Source organism: Natator depressus, chromosome 17 (genome assembly GCF_965152275.1).
Source record: "Natator depressus isolate rNatDep1 chromosome 17, rNatDep2.hap1, whole genome shotgun sequence".
Classification (NCBI taxonomy): domain Eukaryota; kingdom Metazoa; phylum Chordata; order Testudines; family Cheloniidae; genus Natator; species Natator depressus.
The window spans coordinates 6406502-6426778 of NC_134250.1; the positions used below are offsets into that span (position 1 = coordinate 6406502).

General features: G+C 38.8%; 1 protein-coding gene across 9 annotated transcripts in view; it reads right to left on the reverse strand.

The window, feature by feature from the left end:
* BCAS3 (BCAS3 microtubule associated cell migration factor) overlaps positions 1-20277 on the reverse strand; it is a 489647-nt gene that overhangs the window by 253485 nt on the left and 215885 nt on the right. For all 9 annotated transcript variants that reach the window (XM_074974373.1, XM_074974376.1, XM_074974372.1 and 6 more), the window contains 3 exons: positions 14655-14755; positions 9818-10014; positions 7834-7931 (listed from right to left, as the gene is read on the reverse strand). In XM_074974373.1, coding sequence (XP_074830474.1) covers positions 7834-7931; positions 9818-10014; positions 14655-14755 — 396 coding nt within the window. The remainder of the gene's footprint in view (positions 1-7833; positions 7932-9817; positions 10015-14654; positions 14756-20277) is intronic.

Here is a 20277-nt window from a genome sequence, read left to right on the forward strand (position 1 = left end):
CTATGCAATCTGTTAAAATTTGGGCTAAATTCTACTCTTTTAAAAGTCTTATCACTGATTTTGAATGTTTGTCACTGTCAACCTGGAATTATAGTGCATTTAAATCCTTAAAGGGACATTCTCCCCCAATGGATGTGAGTGGTATGTGTGCATTCAGGGACAAATATAAGGGACATCTTACTGAAGACATTTTTGCTAACTCTTATATTTAAAGATACAGTTATAATGTAAATAAGTTTATATCCCTCATTGATCTAAAAAAAATACTGAAATGCAGAAGAAATAAAACCATTCACATCTGCACTTAGATAATAATCCTACTGAAATACTGTACCTTTACATTTGACTCGCATAATCTTCATCATTGTTCATTTTAGTTTTTTTACAATAATATTTTTTCAGGGAATCAAAGTTGTTCCATTACAACATTATACTTTAGGACAAAATATTAATATAAACATCTTAGTACGTCAAAATAATATCCTTACACAAAATATCCATTTTATTATAGTTGGTTCTATGAAATATTTCTTGATATATTTAGTGTGCTATTACTAAAGTACTCTTCTGATGTTATCACTTGCATCAAAGAATCTCTTATTTACCTTCATTCAGTGTGACTTATTTCATTTACTTCTATCCAGTCCATTAGGAATTTTCTAAAATAGAGCATTCATTCGCTTATATATATAAATTATGGCATTGCTTAGAAAAGCAATACTGGCAAAGTTGTTCATCTATGGCTTTAATTTTACACAAGATATTTTAAAATTCTTACGTCTATTTAATTTTAATCTAATTATGTTAGGAGGATCATGTATAGTATTGCCTCCTGGTTCAGCTATCAGTTTTGAAATATTACCTGCAAACTAAGGGTAAAATTTTCAAAAGCATCTGAGTTACTTAGGAGTCTAAGTTCCATTTTCAAAAACGATGTAGGCATTTAGCAGCTTAAGTCTAACTGAAAGTCAATGGCACTTAGGGTCCAAGTGCCTAAGTCACTTTTGAAAATGGAACTCCTAAAGAGCAGATATTAAGCTCTGAACATCTTTGAACGTAGACACTGGACAAGGTTCCTTTCACTATATGGTATTGAGAAGAACTAGCTGTGGTGTTTATATTTCACAGTAAACATTCACAATAATATGGTGACCACACAACTGATGCTATAGAGATGTAGGCCTGCATACTCTACTTGTGCAGCGGCCAAGCTCTCTTTCACTCCATTTACAAACTATCAAATGAAATTGTTGAAGCTCTTTGTAATTCATTAGCCCCATATTCATCAGCTCCCCTGGGTCTGCTGCATGCTGAATCACAGCTTGGAGATTCGTACCGTACACCCCACAACAACTCTAATCCCCACACCCAGGAGTCCATGGAAATCACTTTGTGCTACATGCTTAGCGAACGTCCAGCAAAGGTGGTACATTGAAAAATACAGACTGAGCACTGACTGAGGGACAGCAGCACGGACATACTTAAGAGTTTTATGGCTCGAATCATAAAATCATAGGACCGGAAGGGACCTTGTGAGTGCTTAACCACCCTGACAGTTAGGAAGTTTTTCCTAATGTCCACCCTAAACCTCCCTTGCAGCAATTGAAGTCCATTGCTTCTAGTCCTCAGAGGTTAGGAAAAACAATTTTTCTCCCTCCTCCTTGTAACAACCTTTCATGTACTTGAAAAACTGTTATCATGTCCCCTCTCAGGCTTCTCTTCTCCAGACTACGCTAACCCAATTTGTTCAACCTTTCCTCATAGGTCATGTTTTCTAGACCTTTAATTATTTTAGTTGCTCTTCTCTGGACTCTCTCCAATTTGTCCACATCCTTCCTGAAATGTGGTGCCCAGAACTGCACACAATACTCCAGTTGAGGCCTAATCAGCGCAGAGTAGAGTGGAATAATTACTTCTCATGTCTTTTTTCAGAGTAGCAGCCGTGTTAGTCTGTATTCGCAAAAAGAAAAGGAGTACTTGTGGCACCTTAGAGACTAACAAATTTATTTGAGCATAAGCTTTCGTGAGCTACAGCTCACTTCATCGGATGCATTCAGTGGAAAATACAGTGGGGAGATTTATATACATAGGGAACATGAAACAATGGGTGTTACCATACACACTGTAACAAGAGTGATCACTTAAGGTGAGCTATTACCAGCAGGAGAGTGGGGGGGGGGGGACCTTTTGTAGTGATAATCAAGGTAGGCCATTTCCAGCAGTTGACAAGAATGTCTGAGGAACGGGGGTGGGGGGGGGGGGAGGAATAAACATGGGGAAATAGTTTTACTTTGTGTAATGACCCATCCACTCCAAGTCTCTATTCAAGCCTAAGTTAATTGTATCCAGTTTGCAAATTAATTCCAATTCCACAGTCTCTCGTTGGAATCTGTTTTTGAAGTTTTTTTGTTGAAGAATTTCAACTTTTAGGTCTGTAATCGAGTGACCAAAGAGATTGAAGTGTTCTCCAACTGGTTTTTGAATGTTATAATTCTTGACGTCTGATTTGTATCCACTTATTCTTTTATGTAGAGACTGTCCAGTTTGACCAATGTACATGGCAGAGGGACATTGCTGGCACATGATGGCATATATCACATTGGTAGATGTGCAGGTGAACGAACCTCTGATAGTGTGGCTGATGTGATTAGGCCCTATGATGGTGTCCCCTGAATAGATATGTGGACACAGTTGGCAACGGGCTTTGTTGCAAGGATAGGTTCCTGGGTTAGTTGTTCTGTTGTGTGGTGTGTTGTTGCTGGTGAGTATTTGCTTCAGGTTGGGGGGCTGTCTGTAAGCAAGGACTGGCCTGTCTCCCAAGATCTGTGAGAGTGATGGGTCGTCCTTCAGGATAGGTTGTAGATCCTTGATGATGCATTGGAGAGGTTTTAGTTGGGGGCTGAAGGTGATGGCTAGTGGCGTTCTGTTATTTTCTTTGTTGGGCCTGTCCTGTAGTAGGTGACTTCTGGGTCTTCTGGCTCTGTCAATCTGTTTCTTTATTTCAGCAGGTAGGTATTGTAGTTGTAAGAATGCTTGCTTACAACACTCCTGCTAATACATCCCAGAATGATGTTCGCTTTTTTTGCAACAGCGTTACACTGTTGACTAATATTTAGCTCGTGGTCCACTATGACCCCCAGATCCCTTTCTGCAGTACTCCTCCCTAGGCAGTCATTTCCCATTTTGTATGTGTGCAACTGATTGTTCCTTCCTAAATGGAGTACTTTGCATTTGTCCTTATTGAATTTCATCCTATTTACTTCAGACCAGTTCTCCAGTTTGTCCAGATCATTTTGAATTTTAATCCTATCCTCCTAGACACTTGCAACCCCTCCCAGCTTGGTATCGTCTGCAAACTTTATAAGTTTACTCTCTATGCCATTATCTAAATCATTGATGGAGATATTGAACAGAACCAAACCCAGAACTGATCCCTGCAGGACCCCACTCGTTATGTCCTTCCAGCATGACTGTGAACCACTGATAACTACTCTCTAGGAATGATTTTCCAACCAGTTTTGCACACACCTTGTAGTAGCTCTATCTAGTTCGTTTATGAGGAAGTCATGCGAGACAGTATCAAAAGCCTTACTAAAGTCAAGATATATCATGTCTACCGCTTGCCCCCTATCCACAAGGCTTGTTACCCTCTCAAGGAAAGCTATCAGGTTGGTTTGACATGTTTTGTTCTTGACAAATCCATGCTGACTGTTACTTATCACCGTATTATCTTCTAGATGTTTTCAAATTGATTGCTTAATTATTTGCTCTATTAACTTTTTGGGTACAGAAGTTAAGTTGACTGGTCTGTAATTCCCTGGGTTGTCCTTATTTCCCTTTTTATAGATGGGCACTATATTTACCCTTTTCCAGTCTTCTGGAATTTCTCCCATCTTCAATGACTTTTCAAAGATAATTGCCAATGGCTCAGATATCTCCTCCGTCAGCTCCTTGAGTATTCTAGAATGCATTTCATCAGGCTCTGGTGATTTGAAGACCTCTAATTTGTCTAAGTAATTTTTAACTTGTTCTTTCCCTATTTTAGCCTCTTCTGATCCTACTTCATTTTCACTGGTATTCACTAGGTTAGCCATCCAATCACTGCCAACCTTCTTGGTGAAAACCAAAACAAAGAAGTCATTTAGCACCTCTGGCATTTCCACATTTTCTGTTATTGTTTTTCCCCCTTCATTGAGTAACAGTCCTACCCTGTCCTTGGTCTTCCTCTTGCTTCTAATGTATTTGTAGAATAGGCAATATATACGTTTTATACAAGCTTTTCTGGTAGGGGCAGGTTGCAATAAATGATTTTTGAGAGAGAGCCTACTGCACAATATAACCTGATGCATGAATTAGGGCCTCTATAACAGAAGATGATAACGAACAGGAGTATTTATGCACCTCACCAAATTCAGTACCTAGACTGCTATGTATATTCACGTGAATCATATTTCCACAATAAGGAGATACTCCAAGATACAGGCAGTATTTGGTCTGCTCTTTGTGCACATGTAGCCTGGGGATAGCTCTCCATAATCACCAATACCCAGAACCTTCTCAGAGCAGAGAAACAAGTGATTCAGAAACACAACATCCTCATCAGATTGCAGTAACAGAACAAGCGTCAACATTAGGGACTGAAATCAACACATGTATGCAAATTTGGTTGCATACTGCAAAAAAAACAACCACCCCAAAACAAACAAAAAATCATTTATCCTTTACCAAAAGGTAAACCCTAACGTTTAACTTTACCCAAGGTCACTCTTTATCAAAATGTTAACCGATCAAAAGGATTTAAATATAAATTGAGCAAATAAAGTCATTTTCATTAAAGAAACCCAACGAAACCTACCTCCAATCTTTGCTGTTAAAAATAGCCCTTCCATAATTTAAATATAATTTACTAAATTCTGTCTAACATAATAATTAGATCTCACTTCTTTATTACAGAAATGGGCCTGATTCTATATTCAGTAACTTTAATTTTATTCTGGTATAACTCCCTGGCTCTCATTGGAGATCTTCCTGATTTACATCACTGCAGGTGGCCTATACTTTTTAAAATTAAGAATTATTTTAAATCCTCTGCGCCAGAACATATTACATGATAGCATGGTTTTCCTGACATACCTATAAAAGTTATCATAATAAAAATACGTACACTGTTGTCGTTTTAAACACAAAGACAGAGCTGTCACCAGCAGGGGGTTGGTGGGGAAGGTTGAGTGTGTGTGAGCTATTAAATGCGCTGCAAGAATAATCAAAGATGATAAACTGTACTTGTAATCTTTTGATGGCAAGACCAAGTGATAGCACTTGATAAGAGGGGCGCCACACTGGTCACATCTCTAAGCAACAGGCAATCAAACAACCAGATAAGCATCTTCATAAAGTGCAACAGACTCAAATGTATGGGTCAGAACTGAAGAATCACTTCCTGGTTCAGGTTAGGTAATAAAAAATTTATGACCTACTTAAAGAAAAAAAAACCTTTCAAACCTAAAAAGGTATTTTCCAATAAACTTGTTTTCATAAAGAATGTAAGCCATTTAGGACGTGCCTTGGTAATATCAGCAGGAAATAAGAATATTTGCAGTACTGGACTTTTGAAGACAAAAATTTAATGCAGCTCAAGAATGGTATTTAAAATAAAATCCTTACATTCAAAACTGAGTTTAATGTAATTTGCTGCACACATCCATGAAGCATTTTTTTTTAAATGAAAAGATTATAGGAAGAGAGAATGAGTGCTAAATAGTCTGTCTCTCATCTGCTGGACTCCGTTTCAAGTGCAGAATGAAACCTTGAGAAAAAGTGCATGCATTTTCTTGTATCTCCTTAACCCTTTAGGAGAGGCCACATCACTAAACCATCAAACGTAATCTGGCACATCTATCTGTACTAAAGAGTTTCTGCATGGGAAAGAACCAGGGCTCAGCCAATACAAAGGCTTCAAATAGAGGTTAAAGTCTCTGAATCAAAAATCATTGCAAATCCAAACTGTTTGGAAGTGGATTTAAATCAAATATTGCTATCAGCATGCCACTGGCAAAATCCATGGATTGTTTGTAAGAAACTTATGAGGTATTATAACAAAACTGCATTGTTGTACGAGAAATATATTTTAGACTTATAACAATATACACTAATTTTAACGTGGACACACATGTTAAAAGCATCACCAAAAAAAGCTTCATCACGTGCATATGAGCCCCTTTATACAAAGGCCCCATCTACACTACAGAAGAGGGTTATTTAGCACAGAGAGGTAGCCATCTGCTTGCATGGTTTATTGTCTGTAGTGTAGATGGAACAACTTGGTTACAGAATCATGTTACAGACTAGCTAAGGACTTAGGTCACAGTTCGTTATTTGTATTGTTCTAGCCACCCTGCAAATGCCCCTAAATATGCTGGACAGCTGCCATGGTTGGATTTGTAGGGTGGAATAGCCTAAAACATTAATAATTTGGTTTTCAAAATTTCAAATATACTGACCGAGATTACCATTATGATCTAAATCTGTTAAATTTTATTTTTAAAAGATGACATTTTTCAGATGAACTACTAACAAAAATGCATCGGTTTGGATATTTGTAGGTTTCCCTATATAGCCAAGACAATTTTCTCAATATTTCATATACATTTATTAAAAATATTCCCAGGACGCAGCCCCAGATGTCTGCCTAGTTTCAAGCAGGGTTAATTTAACAACTTTAAAATGTCTGAAAATAGGGATTTATAATGTCAGTGATGACATAACCTTAACTATGGAGTGTGAATGTAATTGCTACACTTAATTATAAACACGGATCTAGAAAAAGACACCAAAATAAATAGATCTGGCACACAAAAGTACCATCTTGGATTCAGAATTTATATCTATAGCAAACAGAGTCCGGAACAGGAGCTTTCATTTTAACTCTCTTTAAAACACCCTTCACAAATCAGTTTCTTTATGTGTTGCAGTTTCCTTTTACAGTTTAAACCTCAATCCAATCAGCAGTCTCTAGGGATTTTCAAATCGCTAAAGATTAAAATCCTCTCTGACTCGACTGGTTGACTAATGCTGTGTGTTTAATAATTCTACTTGTGAGAGATTTTATTTGACAAAATCCTGCTGTGTGCAACCTTCACATTCTATACAGCTGCACTGGAGTATAAAATCCCACTGCTCTTGTTTCTTTATACATAGCATACCATGGCACTAAGAAACAAGGGCAGAAAACTTTATACTACATATATTATTATGCTGATATTGAAATAATCATGGTTTATTTAAAGTTGTTCTCCATTGCAAAAAGAGTCAGTGAAAAATATTCCTGCTAAAGAAACATTGATTAGTTTATCTGATAGGCAGTGTTCACTCACAGACATTGCTAATATATACAAGGATATTTTTCATTGGTAGGTAATTTATAACCCTGATAGACAGAGATTATTAGTGTAATGATTTTCTAAACTTTATGCTTTCACTAATAAAAGTATTCCTGTGTTAGCCCTGACACACCTTCTCTTTCTTTACATCAGGCACTTTGATATTCTGTTTAAGTAAACTGAACACATATATTGTATTTAGATTTTATACCAGTACTGCTCCTTCACATTCAAATGATCAAAGGCAAAATGAGTCATCATCCTGGTAGGTTTCAATATAAGTTAATTAAATATAAGATAGCACAGACCCTACAGTAGATCTGAAAATTTTGACAGCTCTTTAAATATATGATTAGATATATGATTAGATATACGATTAAACAACATGTTACTAAGCAAATAAATAAAAGTTTGACAAATGCCATTAATGTCAATCAAAACACGTGTTTTCTACCTGAGGTAGCATCGATCACCGTTGAAACTCCTCTGCGATCAGAAATCGGACGTGATGATCCTGGCATGCTAACAGGTTCAGAGCGAACAGGCTGAATCCTAAAATTTAAAATCATATGTGTCACCTGCGTCAAAATCACTGCTCGTTAAGGCCGTTCTTAAATCAAGAAAACTGAACAAGTCCAATCAATTAAAGAACTATTTATTCTAAAATCAACCAAGCGTTGAAAGCTTTTATTTTCCACTGGTGTGTGGATCCAATCAATGGATGATAAATTTCATGAAAATTAAGTATCTCCATACTTTTTCTTAAGATTAGAGCTCTTAGAAAGCCAGAAAGAAAAAAAGAAAACCCTAGCTCCACAAATTCCCCTTATTGCCCACAGGTATGGTACAAGTCCTTTGGCTCGGCAGGCAAAACTGGTTTGTGTGAGGATGGAAAGGTTATGTTTTTAACTACCCACTCTCCTGCCAGCATACATCCTTCTTCATTTAATCAGTGATTTTTATATATATATACATATACATATAATTATTTAAATATCCAGCATCGGGACATCAGCTGGCTGGGTTCCAAAGAATCTTAGAAAGCCAGGTATACACATTAAGAGTCCAATCTGGAATATCCTTACACAGGGGGCAATGTAATTGAAGGCAATGGGCCTACTCACATGAGTAAAGATTATTCACATCAAGTTCAGGGCCCAGGAGAGTTTGCATAATTTTCAGCAGGGTTGGTCATCTTCCACACTTGCACTGTTTTATTCGTGGGAGATGGGAATACGGTCTAAATCCCAGAGAGCCAATACCATGAAACTTTAGGTTCCAGAATCATCTGTTGGCTCTGAAAGTCGTAGACTTGTTAAGCTTGTTAACTCTTTCTAGCTATCATAGGGGAAGCAGAAATTTATGACGAATATGGCACTTTTTAAAAATCACTGGCTACCAATAAATACTAACAACCTCCCCTCAGAAAGCCCACATTCAAAGATTGATAACTTTAAATTAATGAAACTGAGGACAACTAACATCTGAAAGTTTTGGGGAAACATATTGAGATGAACTACTTATTATACCCATTTTCAGCAGAGTAACAGCACTAGGTCTCACTCTGACACCTTCTGATAATCTATTAGCAACTGTTGACACATTACAAGGAAGTCAGCTGCTCCCAGAAAGTGGTTAATAATGTTAGGAAATCTTAAAAATAAGAATGGAGGAAAACAAAGCAAACCCATACAAAGTAAACTGAAAAAAGGCAAGGATATGAGTTACTCTTTAAGAAGAAACAGAAGTCATGAACCAACTCAAGCAGCGACTTTTGTTTTGTTGTATTGAGATGTTCTTGCTGTTGGCAGAGGCAGATAAAAACACACTTCCATCATACAATGTGATTTTGCCAATGACAAAAAAAGCATACATGAGGGAAAAGGTTTTCGAGGCATCTCTAGGTTCAAATCTAGTACCAGAATTTTACATAATACACTGAACAAGGAAACAAAAGAAGATGGAAAAGGGGGGAAAAAAGACATTCCAGTAGTTCACTTAGTGTTCCAACACACTGACCCCTTTATAGTCAGCAGGCTATAAATCTACACCCTGATGCTCCTAGTCATGTTATAGAAATGATGTTGCTAAGCAATGCAGAAACTGTGAAAGGCAATGAAGCACTGAACATTTTAGAGCTTAAGTGCAACAGAACAAGACAACTGGACTTTGCACATATTCCATTGTTATTCAGGCAAGAAGCGGCATCAGAAGGGAATCTAGGCGACCACTAAAGACATTTGGATAGAAATTCTGATCATCACTTTGTCCTAGATGAACTTTTATCATTAACAAGGCATGTGATAGTCTAAGCATCTGATCCAAACAAGCTTGATATTAATAGTTATGTATTTACGTGGAAGAATTTATTTGAGCAATTGGCTAATCTGTGTGTAAATAACTACGAAACATTCTTGTAAAATTAACTTTATTGTTACCTGAGACTGTTGAGATCAAGGTCATCTGTATCAAAGTCCAGAAGAGGCTGTGGGGTGTCACTTGGACCATGTGACTGCAGCACAGAAGAACTGGATGAAATGACCGTTGTTTGACCTGAGGGATGAATCGTTTTGAACTGGAACTGGGGGCCCATCCATAGGCGTCTGTGAGGTCCAGTGTGAGTCACGATTTCAACCTAGAAGAATATTGTACACCATATTGAGAAATTCCCTCAATCTCATGAGCCCTCTAGAATCCCAGGGCAACCAAACTGGAGAGAGGCATTTTGCTCCATTTCCTTAGAAGACATTTCAACAGAGCAAAATACAGAATGGCTTTGCTTATATAAGATCTGATTCTATAAAGGGCCTCCTACAAAGCTTTGAGAACCCTCAGTCCCGTGGTGTCAATGGCAGATGAAGGCACTCAGAAATGGACAAGGAGACACTCTGCACCTTGAAGGATTCAGCCAATGATCAGGAATTAAATGAGTGTAGAACCTAAACTGGATTCTGGGTTAAACTATTTTAGAAATTAACAGCATTTTAACCCTTCAAAATAAAAAAATCTACAGTGAATCAAATTTTCAAATCTGGGCTCCTACACATCATGTCCAAACCTTGTATCTGCATGTTCATATGGGCACTTAGGCACCCGAATTCCTGTTTTAAACCTATGTGCTAATCTGAGCAGCTATATGCGGGAGTCAGAAATGTTATTAAGCCATCTGACTTTGAAAATTAAGGCCTATGTGTTGCTCAAGATCAGAAAACAACTTCTCTTGATCATTTCAATTTTATAAAAATTTCTAGGAGACAAAATCTCTGAATCTTCTTTCATTGTTCTGGAGCCCATGACATTCACCATGACTGTCATTTCATATGACCAAGTTTTTACCTTGTTCTTACCATTGCAAAATAAATTCCATAGCTACAAAATTAACAGTTTACAATTTTTGGTGACAACAACAGAAGAACATAATTCAGTCTTTGTCCACCTAGACCAAGTGAAGCAACTGAAAACCTTCCCCCATACATCTTTGTCAACAACTTTAATCCTGACCAGGTCAGGGAGACCTCTCTTTAAGAGCAAGCTGTTACAATTTTGTTCAGTGCATCGTTCTGAAAGTTCACAATGTAAAAAGCACTTCTTCACATGTATAAAGTGTGAATTGTATTTCAAAACAAAGTTGATAATTACTGTTGGCATTTCTGAAGCTTCTGCTGGCACAGACCATCTTGCCGAAAAACAACATCATTTGTAATAGATCATACAGCTCCAGCCATACACACATTACCACATATATACAATACAACCACGTATCTACAATACACTTACTTTAGCAAGACAGCTAAATGTTTAACATATATGCATTCAGTCTGACCATTTAAGCAAAAGCAAAAGGGTTTATGTTCCATGTACTAGTGCATATATACATAACCTGAGGCCCATACTTCCATACATACTTTAAAATGGAGAGGAGAGTATAGAAAGTGCAAATTTCTGATGTTTGCAAATAACTTTAAACAAATTTCTTCCTTGAATTAAAAGATACTTGCTCTTAATGGGAAACTAAATCCATGGCCTGTCTGAATCTTACAGAATAGGTCATTTTCAGTAAGCAAAACAAGAAAGAGCATGCAAAATATTTTGGGGCATGTGAAAAATGGCTTTTTTCATACTGACACCTCAAAACCAGATGATCATCAAGTTTTTCAAACACTTTAACAAAGTGATCTCTAAGAAGGCAAAATAGCATGAGAATTTCAATTAGTCATTTTTGTTCTGAAAAGTTATGTAATTGTGAAAGTAGACCCTTAGAATGAACAGGCCAACCCAGCCATGAGTACAAGACCATTAAGACATAGTTAAGAACAACAGCATATGCAAAGACACTTTAATGTTTTCTTTTCCTGTTAGAGTTTCTGATTTTTAAATTTTGGTGAACAGGTATTTTCAAAAGCACAAAATCAAATAGCCTACTAAATTCCTACCATTTTCTATTAAAACAATAAATTACTCCGCAAACAAATAGAATGTAGCACACTGAAGACATCTTTCGGTAGTTTTGTTACATATAGATGTGCCTTCCTGCTTAGCATCTTACAATTTTCTCTAACTATTATCAAATTTCTGTGCTTTAGGTGACTTCTGATTCTTACACAAGATCATTTTAAAGGCTTAAAAAATATTATTCCAAGGCAATTATTTGCAAGCCTGGGAGGACAAAAGCATAGTCTGTGTAGTACTACCTCCATATTTCCATTTATCTTGGGGTAACTCAAATTATAAACCTCTACAGTCAATCTAAGTAGCTTTTATGCAGAAATGTAAATTAGGCCACAGATAAGGCATTCTGTATATTTTAAGCTTGAAACCATCAGTGTCACAGAGCCGAGAGGTAAACAGATGCCTTTGAAATTTTAGCGAGGCTATGGCCAGATGTTCCTATTCACTCTCCTGTTGTGTGCAGGACAAACATATTGTATCTACTTCACACTGACAGCACACATTACCCACTGTTCTAATTGAAAAGTTGAAGTGAAGGGCAGTGTTTTTTCACTGCATGCTGTTACTGTTGATAACAACACTTTAATTTTGAAAAACATACATGCTCTTTGGGCTTAATCTAAAGTGGCTTGCTTAGAGAAAGCTACGATCTTCATGTTCAAAAGAGATATCATCACTCTTTTCACTTAGCAAAAACTAAGCATTCCTGGTACACTTCCCGATTTCTCTTTTTGTGTAATAAGAAACCTCATTTGGGAATTTTTTTCATATAAAATATACTTGCTGCTCTATTACAGAGTATTTATGACAAGACTTGAGTAGAGCTGTGCTCCTATTACTACTTTGAATCATCTTTTTATTAGCAACACACAATCCTATATGCTATATGTCCACTTTATTCTTGCTCTGTGAGCCACCTGCTACAATGAAGAGTAACCCAACAAGTAATGTGAGCTAAGTTGTAAAGTAACTAAATGATGTTGGAACATGGATTATGATATAACATTTGCACTGTAGTTACATTATTTGGAAAACTATTAAAAACTCTAGATGACATCCTGGCCCCATTGAAATCAATGGCAAAACTCACATTGACATCAACGGGGCTAGGATTTCACCGTTTGTCTTTATGCTGTGACAAGATAGAGACAACTTCACCGGGTCTGACATATCAATGTGAAACCAAAACTGAAATCTTAGGCCACGGTTTTGTAATTGGATCCCTGTGAATGGATCCCTACAGTCACTGGGGCTCCTGAGACACAGATGTATACACCTGTGTAGACCTGTTGCAGGACTGCAATCTTATTTGAAGAATATACTAGACATGGTTTAAAAGTCACTGGATGTAGCAGATCCTCAACATATCCATGAGGCAATGCAATATATCTGAAATAGTGCCAAATTAAAATGTGAAAGCTGGACAGAAGCACTGGAAGTATGACACCTACATAGTAATGTATCCAAACCGAAGAAAATTCAGGCTGCCTGTCAGGATGAATTGTGAAAGTGCTGGATAATTGTTTTGGTACATTATTTTTCACCATTTTTAACCCTTACAAAAATAAATTTCAGAGGTCAATCTTAAAAAAATTACAGAAATGGAATTTCACTTTATTATTTATATCCTGTGTTTGTAAGCTGAAGTTTTGCATTGAGTCAAATCATGAAATCCTTACCCTGTTCTTACTAAGGGAAAACGCCCACGGAATGTAATGAGAATATTCCCTGAGTAAAAACGTAAAGGTTTGGCTTAGTATGCAAAATAGTTCATTCATATTGAGATCATCATAAAGTACTACAGTTAACTAACCTTCCAGTCTTAAATTAGGATATTCTATAACAACAGAGCTTATCAACCATTAGACAATGCATTAAAAATAACTGAATTATAAAGATATTACATCATATTCTTCAATCTTTACTTTTCAGTGTTATGACTTAAAGATGACCTAGAAAGGTTTTAAAAAGAAATTTGCTTTCTGTTTCCTTAAATTTGTTTCAAATGTTTATGGTCCCAACCGTACAGAATGCCTTCCAAAATTACAAATACATGTATAGTTTACACCAAATTATTTGAAAATTGATTCTGTCTCCACTTATTGGCCAAATCCTGAGTCCAGAGATCTGACTTTCCTCTTTAACAGTTGATAACACCTCAGACAACAGAAACATTCACTCTTGCAACATGTAATCTATTGTTACAGAGGGAAACATTAACTCAGAAGTCAGTAGCTAAGTCAAGAGGCAATTACTTTTGAAAGTTTACATTTTATGTGCATTTGTTTGTATTCAGCAACAGTTGAACAGATTTAGGGCTGGAGAAAGGTGGTGACTGGCGGTCAGAGAGAAAAAGAAATGCTTTAGTCAACTAACCCTCCGCCTTATGTTAGGGCAGAATGAGTATAGCATAAGTCACAACAGAGTAGTCTCACTTTGCCATACTAACCTTGTTTAACCCTGACCAAAAGGGACAACGTCTGCAGGGTTGGGGAAGGCAGATAATTCTCCATGACCAATTCAGTCCTTCCTGATCCATGCAGAGATTGCCAAGGATGTAATTAGGACCAACAGGATGTAGGCTTTGTTTATGCTTGTTAAAACATGGACACCTATCCACTAGGAATTCACTGAGACCATCAAACTGATTCCACTTAGGTCAAGATTGAAATTAGGTTTACATGTTATATTGCTGTATTGTGGTCTTTAGCATTTTTTTTTTAAATAAAGCTTTGGAATTCACTTGTACTGGATAGGATGCATTTCTCTTCAGAACTGGATATAGAACTGCCCCCCCCACCTCCTCCCAGATCCCAAAACCCATACCTGGGAAAGCCATTCTTCATCCTCTTGACCACTATGGTCAGACGCTAAGCTATCATACGACTCATGTCGTGTAATAGGTCCAGGACTCCCAGGTGGAACCACTGTGAAAAGAAAGAAGATAAAAGAACTTAGATTTCTCAATCAGCTTTTTTTAAACTGTACCTTCTCATATATATGTTAGTATGACAACATCCATTCTTTCACGAAGCTCTGACTGTTTATACTGAAACACAGAGCAAGATCAGTCTGAGTATAGATGGAGTAAATGCTAAAGAAGTTCCTCTTCTGAAAACTTAGAAGTATTCATATTATTTATTCCTAGGCAGACACTATGATAACCCAACTTGCTCTTCTTCTTTCAGCCTGAAGCTCTAAACAAGCATACAAAATAGCTTCAATAAAGATGACAGCCCTTCCCATGTGTCTTGAGGGATTTCACACTGACAAATGCCACTGTCAATGATATAGGCTTGCTGCACAAACTTTTCAAATTGTCCACTTTAAGAGAAGTTGAGCTATGTTAAGCTACAGTGACAAAACCTATCCTGAGGCACTGGCATGCATACCGACCTTGAATACTGAGTTTCTTCCCTGGCTTCAGGAACAAATACGATCATCTCATCATGGCTCTAATGCAGTTATTTGAAGCTGATTTGGCAACTGACTGGCTTCTTTTTAATCAGGGGGGAGTAGATGATTTACATCTCAGCAGCCATTTCATAAAATTACTAAATTTTACAATAGTAACAACAATCTATTCATGAAAAACATGACACACTGGTTATTTGTCGTATGTACCTAAATAGCTAATGTTTTATCAGAGTGATATATGTACAGTTGGGCAGGTAACATGAGAGATCTAGGCTGTTTAGAGCCAAAGGGGAGAAACTAGAGCAACTTTTTAGGAAAGACAATAGGCAAATTAGACATAGAGGTACACATCATGCAACCACTGTGCAGTTAGTTAGAAATGGGATTATTTTTATTATGAAAAGCTGAATATAAAACACATATTTTGGAACAAAAGATGCAATTGAACAGAACTTGCCCTACATTTGTAATTGCTTTGGGGTTCTCCTGAACTAGCTAAAAAAAGCTAGTCCATTAATCAATAGTTCTTCACATGCACAAGTTTTTACAGGCCTCGGCCCATAAAGATTGTTATGGACTTAAAAAGACCTGTCTTTGCTTCTTTTGCTCATTTTATGCCACTTCCTTAAGTGGGATCCTCCTTGCTGATTCTCTTCCAGGAATACCATTGCTGGATCATTTTGTTATCACTGTCCTGCTTTTGCAAAGAGCAGCCTATGTAGTCATCTACAACTGACAAGATTGCACCCAATGAGGCTGCATGAATGTAATGGAGAGCAGTTTGACCTTTAAACCGATATACAAGCTACACACAGAGATTGTTTCATCCACCAGTAAAATACAACTTCTGTGACAACTGATTTACAGGGTAAGACTGTGTAACATTCTGTTGCATCCGATGAAGTGAGCTGTAGCTCACGAAAGCTCATGCTCAAATAAATTGGTTAGTCTCTAAGGTGCCACAAGTACTCCTTTTCTTTTTGCGAATACAGACTAACACGGCTGTTACTCTGAAACCTGTTTATATCAGCTGAAACTATTGCAGGAAATTAGGTAGGCAGAGTACCTTAGCTGGAATTTGACCATATCATTGGAATCAACACCATATCTCTTCTGAGAAGTGTCATGGGATCTTACATTACTAAAGAGGCATTAATACTTCAGTTTTATGCCTCTCTGTCATCCAAAAGACACGAACAAGAGAACTGTTCTTCTACAGGGGGGAAAAACAGGTCCTTTTGCTAGCTTATTAATAGTTTCATTTCCATTTCCTAATTTAATAGCATGCACAGGCTGCTACAAAAAAAATGTAACCCCTCCACTTCTTCAGTTTGCACACTCAGGCTACTTAACTCTTGCTGAATTAGAGAAATTTCAAAGCCATCAATATTTACATCTTTTTTACATATAATTTCAGGGAACAAAAATTGCAGTTTGCCTGGTACAAAGAGAAATTGCAGTGATGCCTCATCCTTCACCGGGATCGCCACTACAAGGATTAATATAATCTCATGATTGCTGGTCCTTGGGTCATTACCACCCTGTCACTGTACCTCCTAGTGACGGCAGCATTATCCTGCAACTGCAACTTTATACTGGAGGAAGTACTAGAGATTTTAAAGGAGCAAAATGCAGGGGCCTAGAATAACATGACAGGTGAAACTTCTCTCTCCTGTACCTGTTTGTGAACAATGGCCTGAAAGTTAGGTCTCTGGAGTTCACACCAGGGGAACCATACCCACTGGGGGGAGCAGAAGGCACCATATAAACTAAAGGTAAGTGGGGAAGTGGGATACCGGGAGGAAGCACGAGCAGGAGTGCGCGAGAGGGGAGGGCTCCTGTCTCATACTGAGAAAGAGGGGCGATCAGCAGGTTATCTCAAGTGCCTATACACAAATGCAAGAAGCCTGGGAAACGAGCAGGGAGAACTGGAAGTCCTGGCACAGTCAAGGAATTATGATGTGATTGGAATAACAGAGACTTGGTGGGATAACTCACATGACTGGAGTACTGTCATGGATGGATATAAACTGTTCAGGAAGGACAGGCAGGGCAGAAAAGGTGGGGGAGTTGCATTGTATGTAAGGGAGCAGTATGACTGCTCAGAGCTCAAGTATGAAACTGCAGAAAAACCTGAGAGTCTCTGGATTAAGTTTAGAAGTGTGAGCAACAAAGGTGATGTTGTGGTGGGAGTCTGCTATAGACCACCGGACCAGGGGGGATAAGGTGGACGAGGCTTTCTTCCGGCAACTAACAGAAGTTACTAGATCGCAGGCCCTGGTTCTCCTGGGAGACTTCAATCACCCTGATATCTGCTGGGAGAGCAATACAGCGGTGCACAGACAATCCAGGAAGTTTTTAGAAAGTGTAGGGGGCAATTTCCTGGTGCAAGTGCTAGAGGAACCAACTAGGGGCAGAGCTCTTCTTGACCTGCTGCTCACAAACTGGGAAGAATTAGTAGGGGAAGCAAAAGTGGATGGGAACCTGGGAGGCAGTGACCATGAGATGGTCGAGTTCAGGATCCTGACACAGGGAAGAAAGGAGAGCAGCAGAATACGGACCCTGGACTTCAGAAAAGCAGACTTTGACTCCCTCAGGGAACTGATGGGCAGGATCCCCTGGGAGAATAACATGAGGGGGAAAGGAGTCCAGGAGAGCTGGCTGTATTTTAAAGAATCCTTATTGAGGTTACAGGGACAAACCATCCCAATGTGTAGAAAGAATAGTAAATATGGCAGGAGACCAGCTTGGCTTAACAGTGAAATCCTTGCTGATCTTAAACACAAAAAAGAAGCTTACAAGAAGTGGAAGATTGGACAAATGACCAGGAAAGAGTATAAAAATATTGCTCGGGCATGCAGGAGTGAAATCAGGAAGGCCAAATAGCACCTGGAGTTGCTGCTAGTAAGAGATGTTAAGAGTAACAAGAAGGGTTTCTTCAGCTATGTTAGCAACAAGAAGAAAGTCAAGGAAAGTGTGGGCCCCTTACTGAATGAGGGAGGCAACCTAGTAACAGAGGATGTGGAAAAAGCTAATGTCCTCAATGCTTTTTTTGCCTTTGTCTTCACGAACGAGGTCAGCTCCCAGACTGCTGCACTGGGCAGCACAGCACGGGGAGGAGGTGAACAGCCCTCTGTGGAGAAAGAAGTTGTTCGGGACTATTTAGAAAAGCTGGAGGAGCACAAGTCCGTGGGGCCAGATGCACTGCATCAGAGAGTGCTAAAGGAGTTGGCAGATGTGATTGCAGAGCCATTGGCCATTATCTTTGAAAACTCATGGCGATCGGGGGAAGTCCCGGACGACTGGAAAAAGGCTAAAGTAGTGCCCATCTTTAAAAAAGGGAAGAAGGCAGATCCTGGGAACTACAGGACTCCGTCCCTGGAAAAATCATGGAGCAGGTCCTCAAGGAATCAATTCTGAAGCACTTAGAGGAGAGGAAAGTGATCAGGAACAGTCAGCATGGATTCACCAAGGGCAAGTCATGCCTGACTAATCTAATTGCCTTCTATGACGAGACAACTGGCTCTGTGGATGAGGGGAAAGCAGTGGACGTGTTGTTCCTTGACTTTAGCAAAGCTTTTGACACGGTCTCCCACAGTATTCTTGCCAGCAAGTTAAAGAAGTATGGGCTGGATGAATGGACTATAAGGTGGATAGAAAGTTGGCTAGATTGTCGGGCTCAACGGGTAGTGATCAATGGCTCCGTGTCTAGTTGGCAGCCGGTATCAAGTGGAGTGCCCCAAGGGTCGGTCCTCGGGCCAGTTTTGTTCAATATCTTCATAAATGATCTGGAGAATGGTGTGGATTGCACCCTCAGCAAGTTTGCAGATGACACTAAACTGGGAGGAGAGGTAGATATGCTGGATAGGATACAGAGGGCCCTAGACAAATTAGAGGATTGGGCCAAAAGAAATCTGATGAGGTTCAACAAGGACAAGTGCAGAGTCCTGCACTTAGGACGGAAGAATCCCATGCACTGCCGCAGACTAGGGACCGAATGGCTTGGCAGCAGTTCTGCAGAAAAGGACCTAGGGGTTACAGTGGACGAGAAGCTGGATATGAGTCAACAGTGTGCCCTTGTTGCCAAGAAGGCCAATGGCATTTTGGGACGTATATGTAGGGGCATTGCCAGCAGATCGAGGGACGTGATCGTTCCCCTCTATTCGACATTGGTGAGGCCTCATCTGGAGTACTGTGTCCAGTTTTGGGCCCCACACTACAAGAAGGATGTGGAAAAATTGGAAAGAGTCCAGCGGAGGGCAACAGAAATGATTAGGGGACTGGAACACATGACTTATGAGGAGAGGCTGAGGGAACTGGGATTGTTTCGTCTGTGGAAGAGAAGAATGAGGGGGGATTTGATAGCTGCTTTCAACTACCTGAAAGGGGGTTCCAAAAAGGACGGACCTAGACTGTTCTCAGTGATAGCAGATGACAGAACAAGGAGTAATGGTCTCAAGTTGCAGTGGGGGAGGTTTAGGTTGGATATTAGGAAAAACTTTTTCACTAGGAGGGTGGTGAAACACTGGAATGCGTTACCTAGGGAGGTGGTGGAATCGCCTTCCTTAGAAGTTTTTAAGGTCAGGCTTGACAAAGCCCTGGCTGGGATGATTTAGTTGGGGATTGGTCCTGCTTTGAGCAGGGGGTTGGACTAGATGACCTCCTGAGGTCCCTTCCAACCCTGATATTCTATGATTCAAATTAAGAAAAGACAGAAGTAAATGTGACTGAAAAATATTTTTACTTTGGTAAGACAAGAGCTTTGCACTTATGTCAAGACCCACTGAACAACCTTAATTAAAGCTAAAACTAATATTTTTATATCTGCATAACCTAAAAATTACCATTTAAAAATGATTTAAAAATATTGCTTAAGGGCTGACCTTTATGTACCAGGCTTCCGCTCATTGCAGATTTTTATAACCATGTTGTAAACCCCTAATAATAGGAGTTTATAATAGCAAAGCAGACACAACTGTAACCATAAACAGAGAATGGCGCCTCTATAACAAACAGCACAGGGTATTCATAA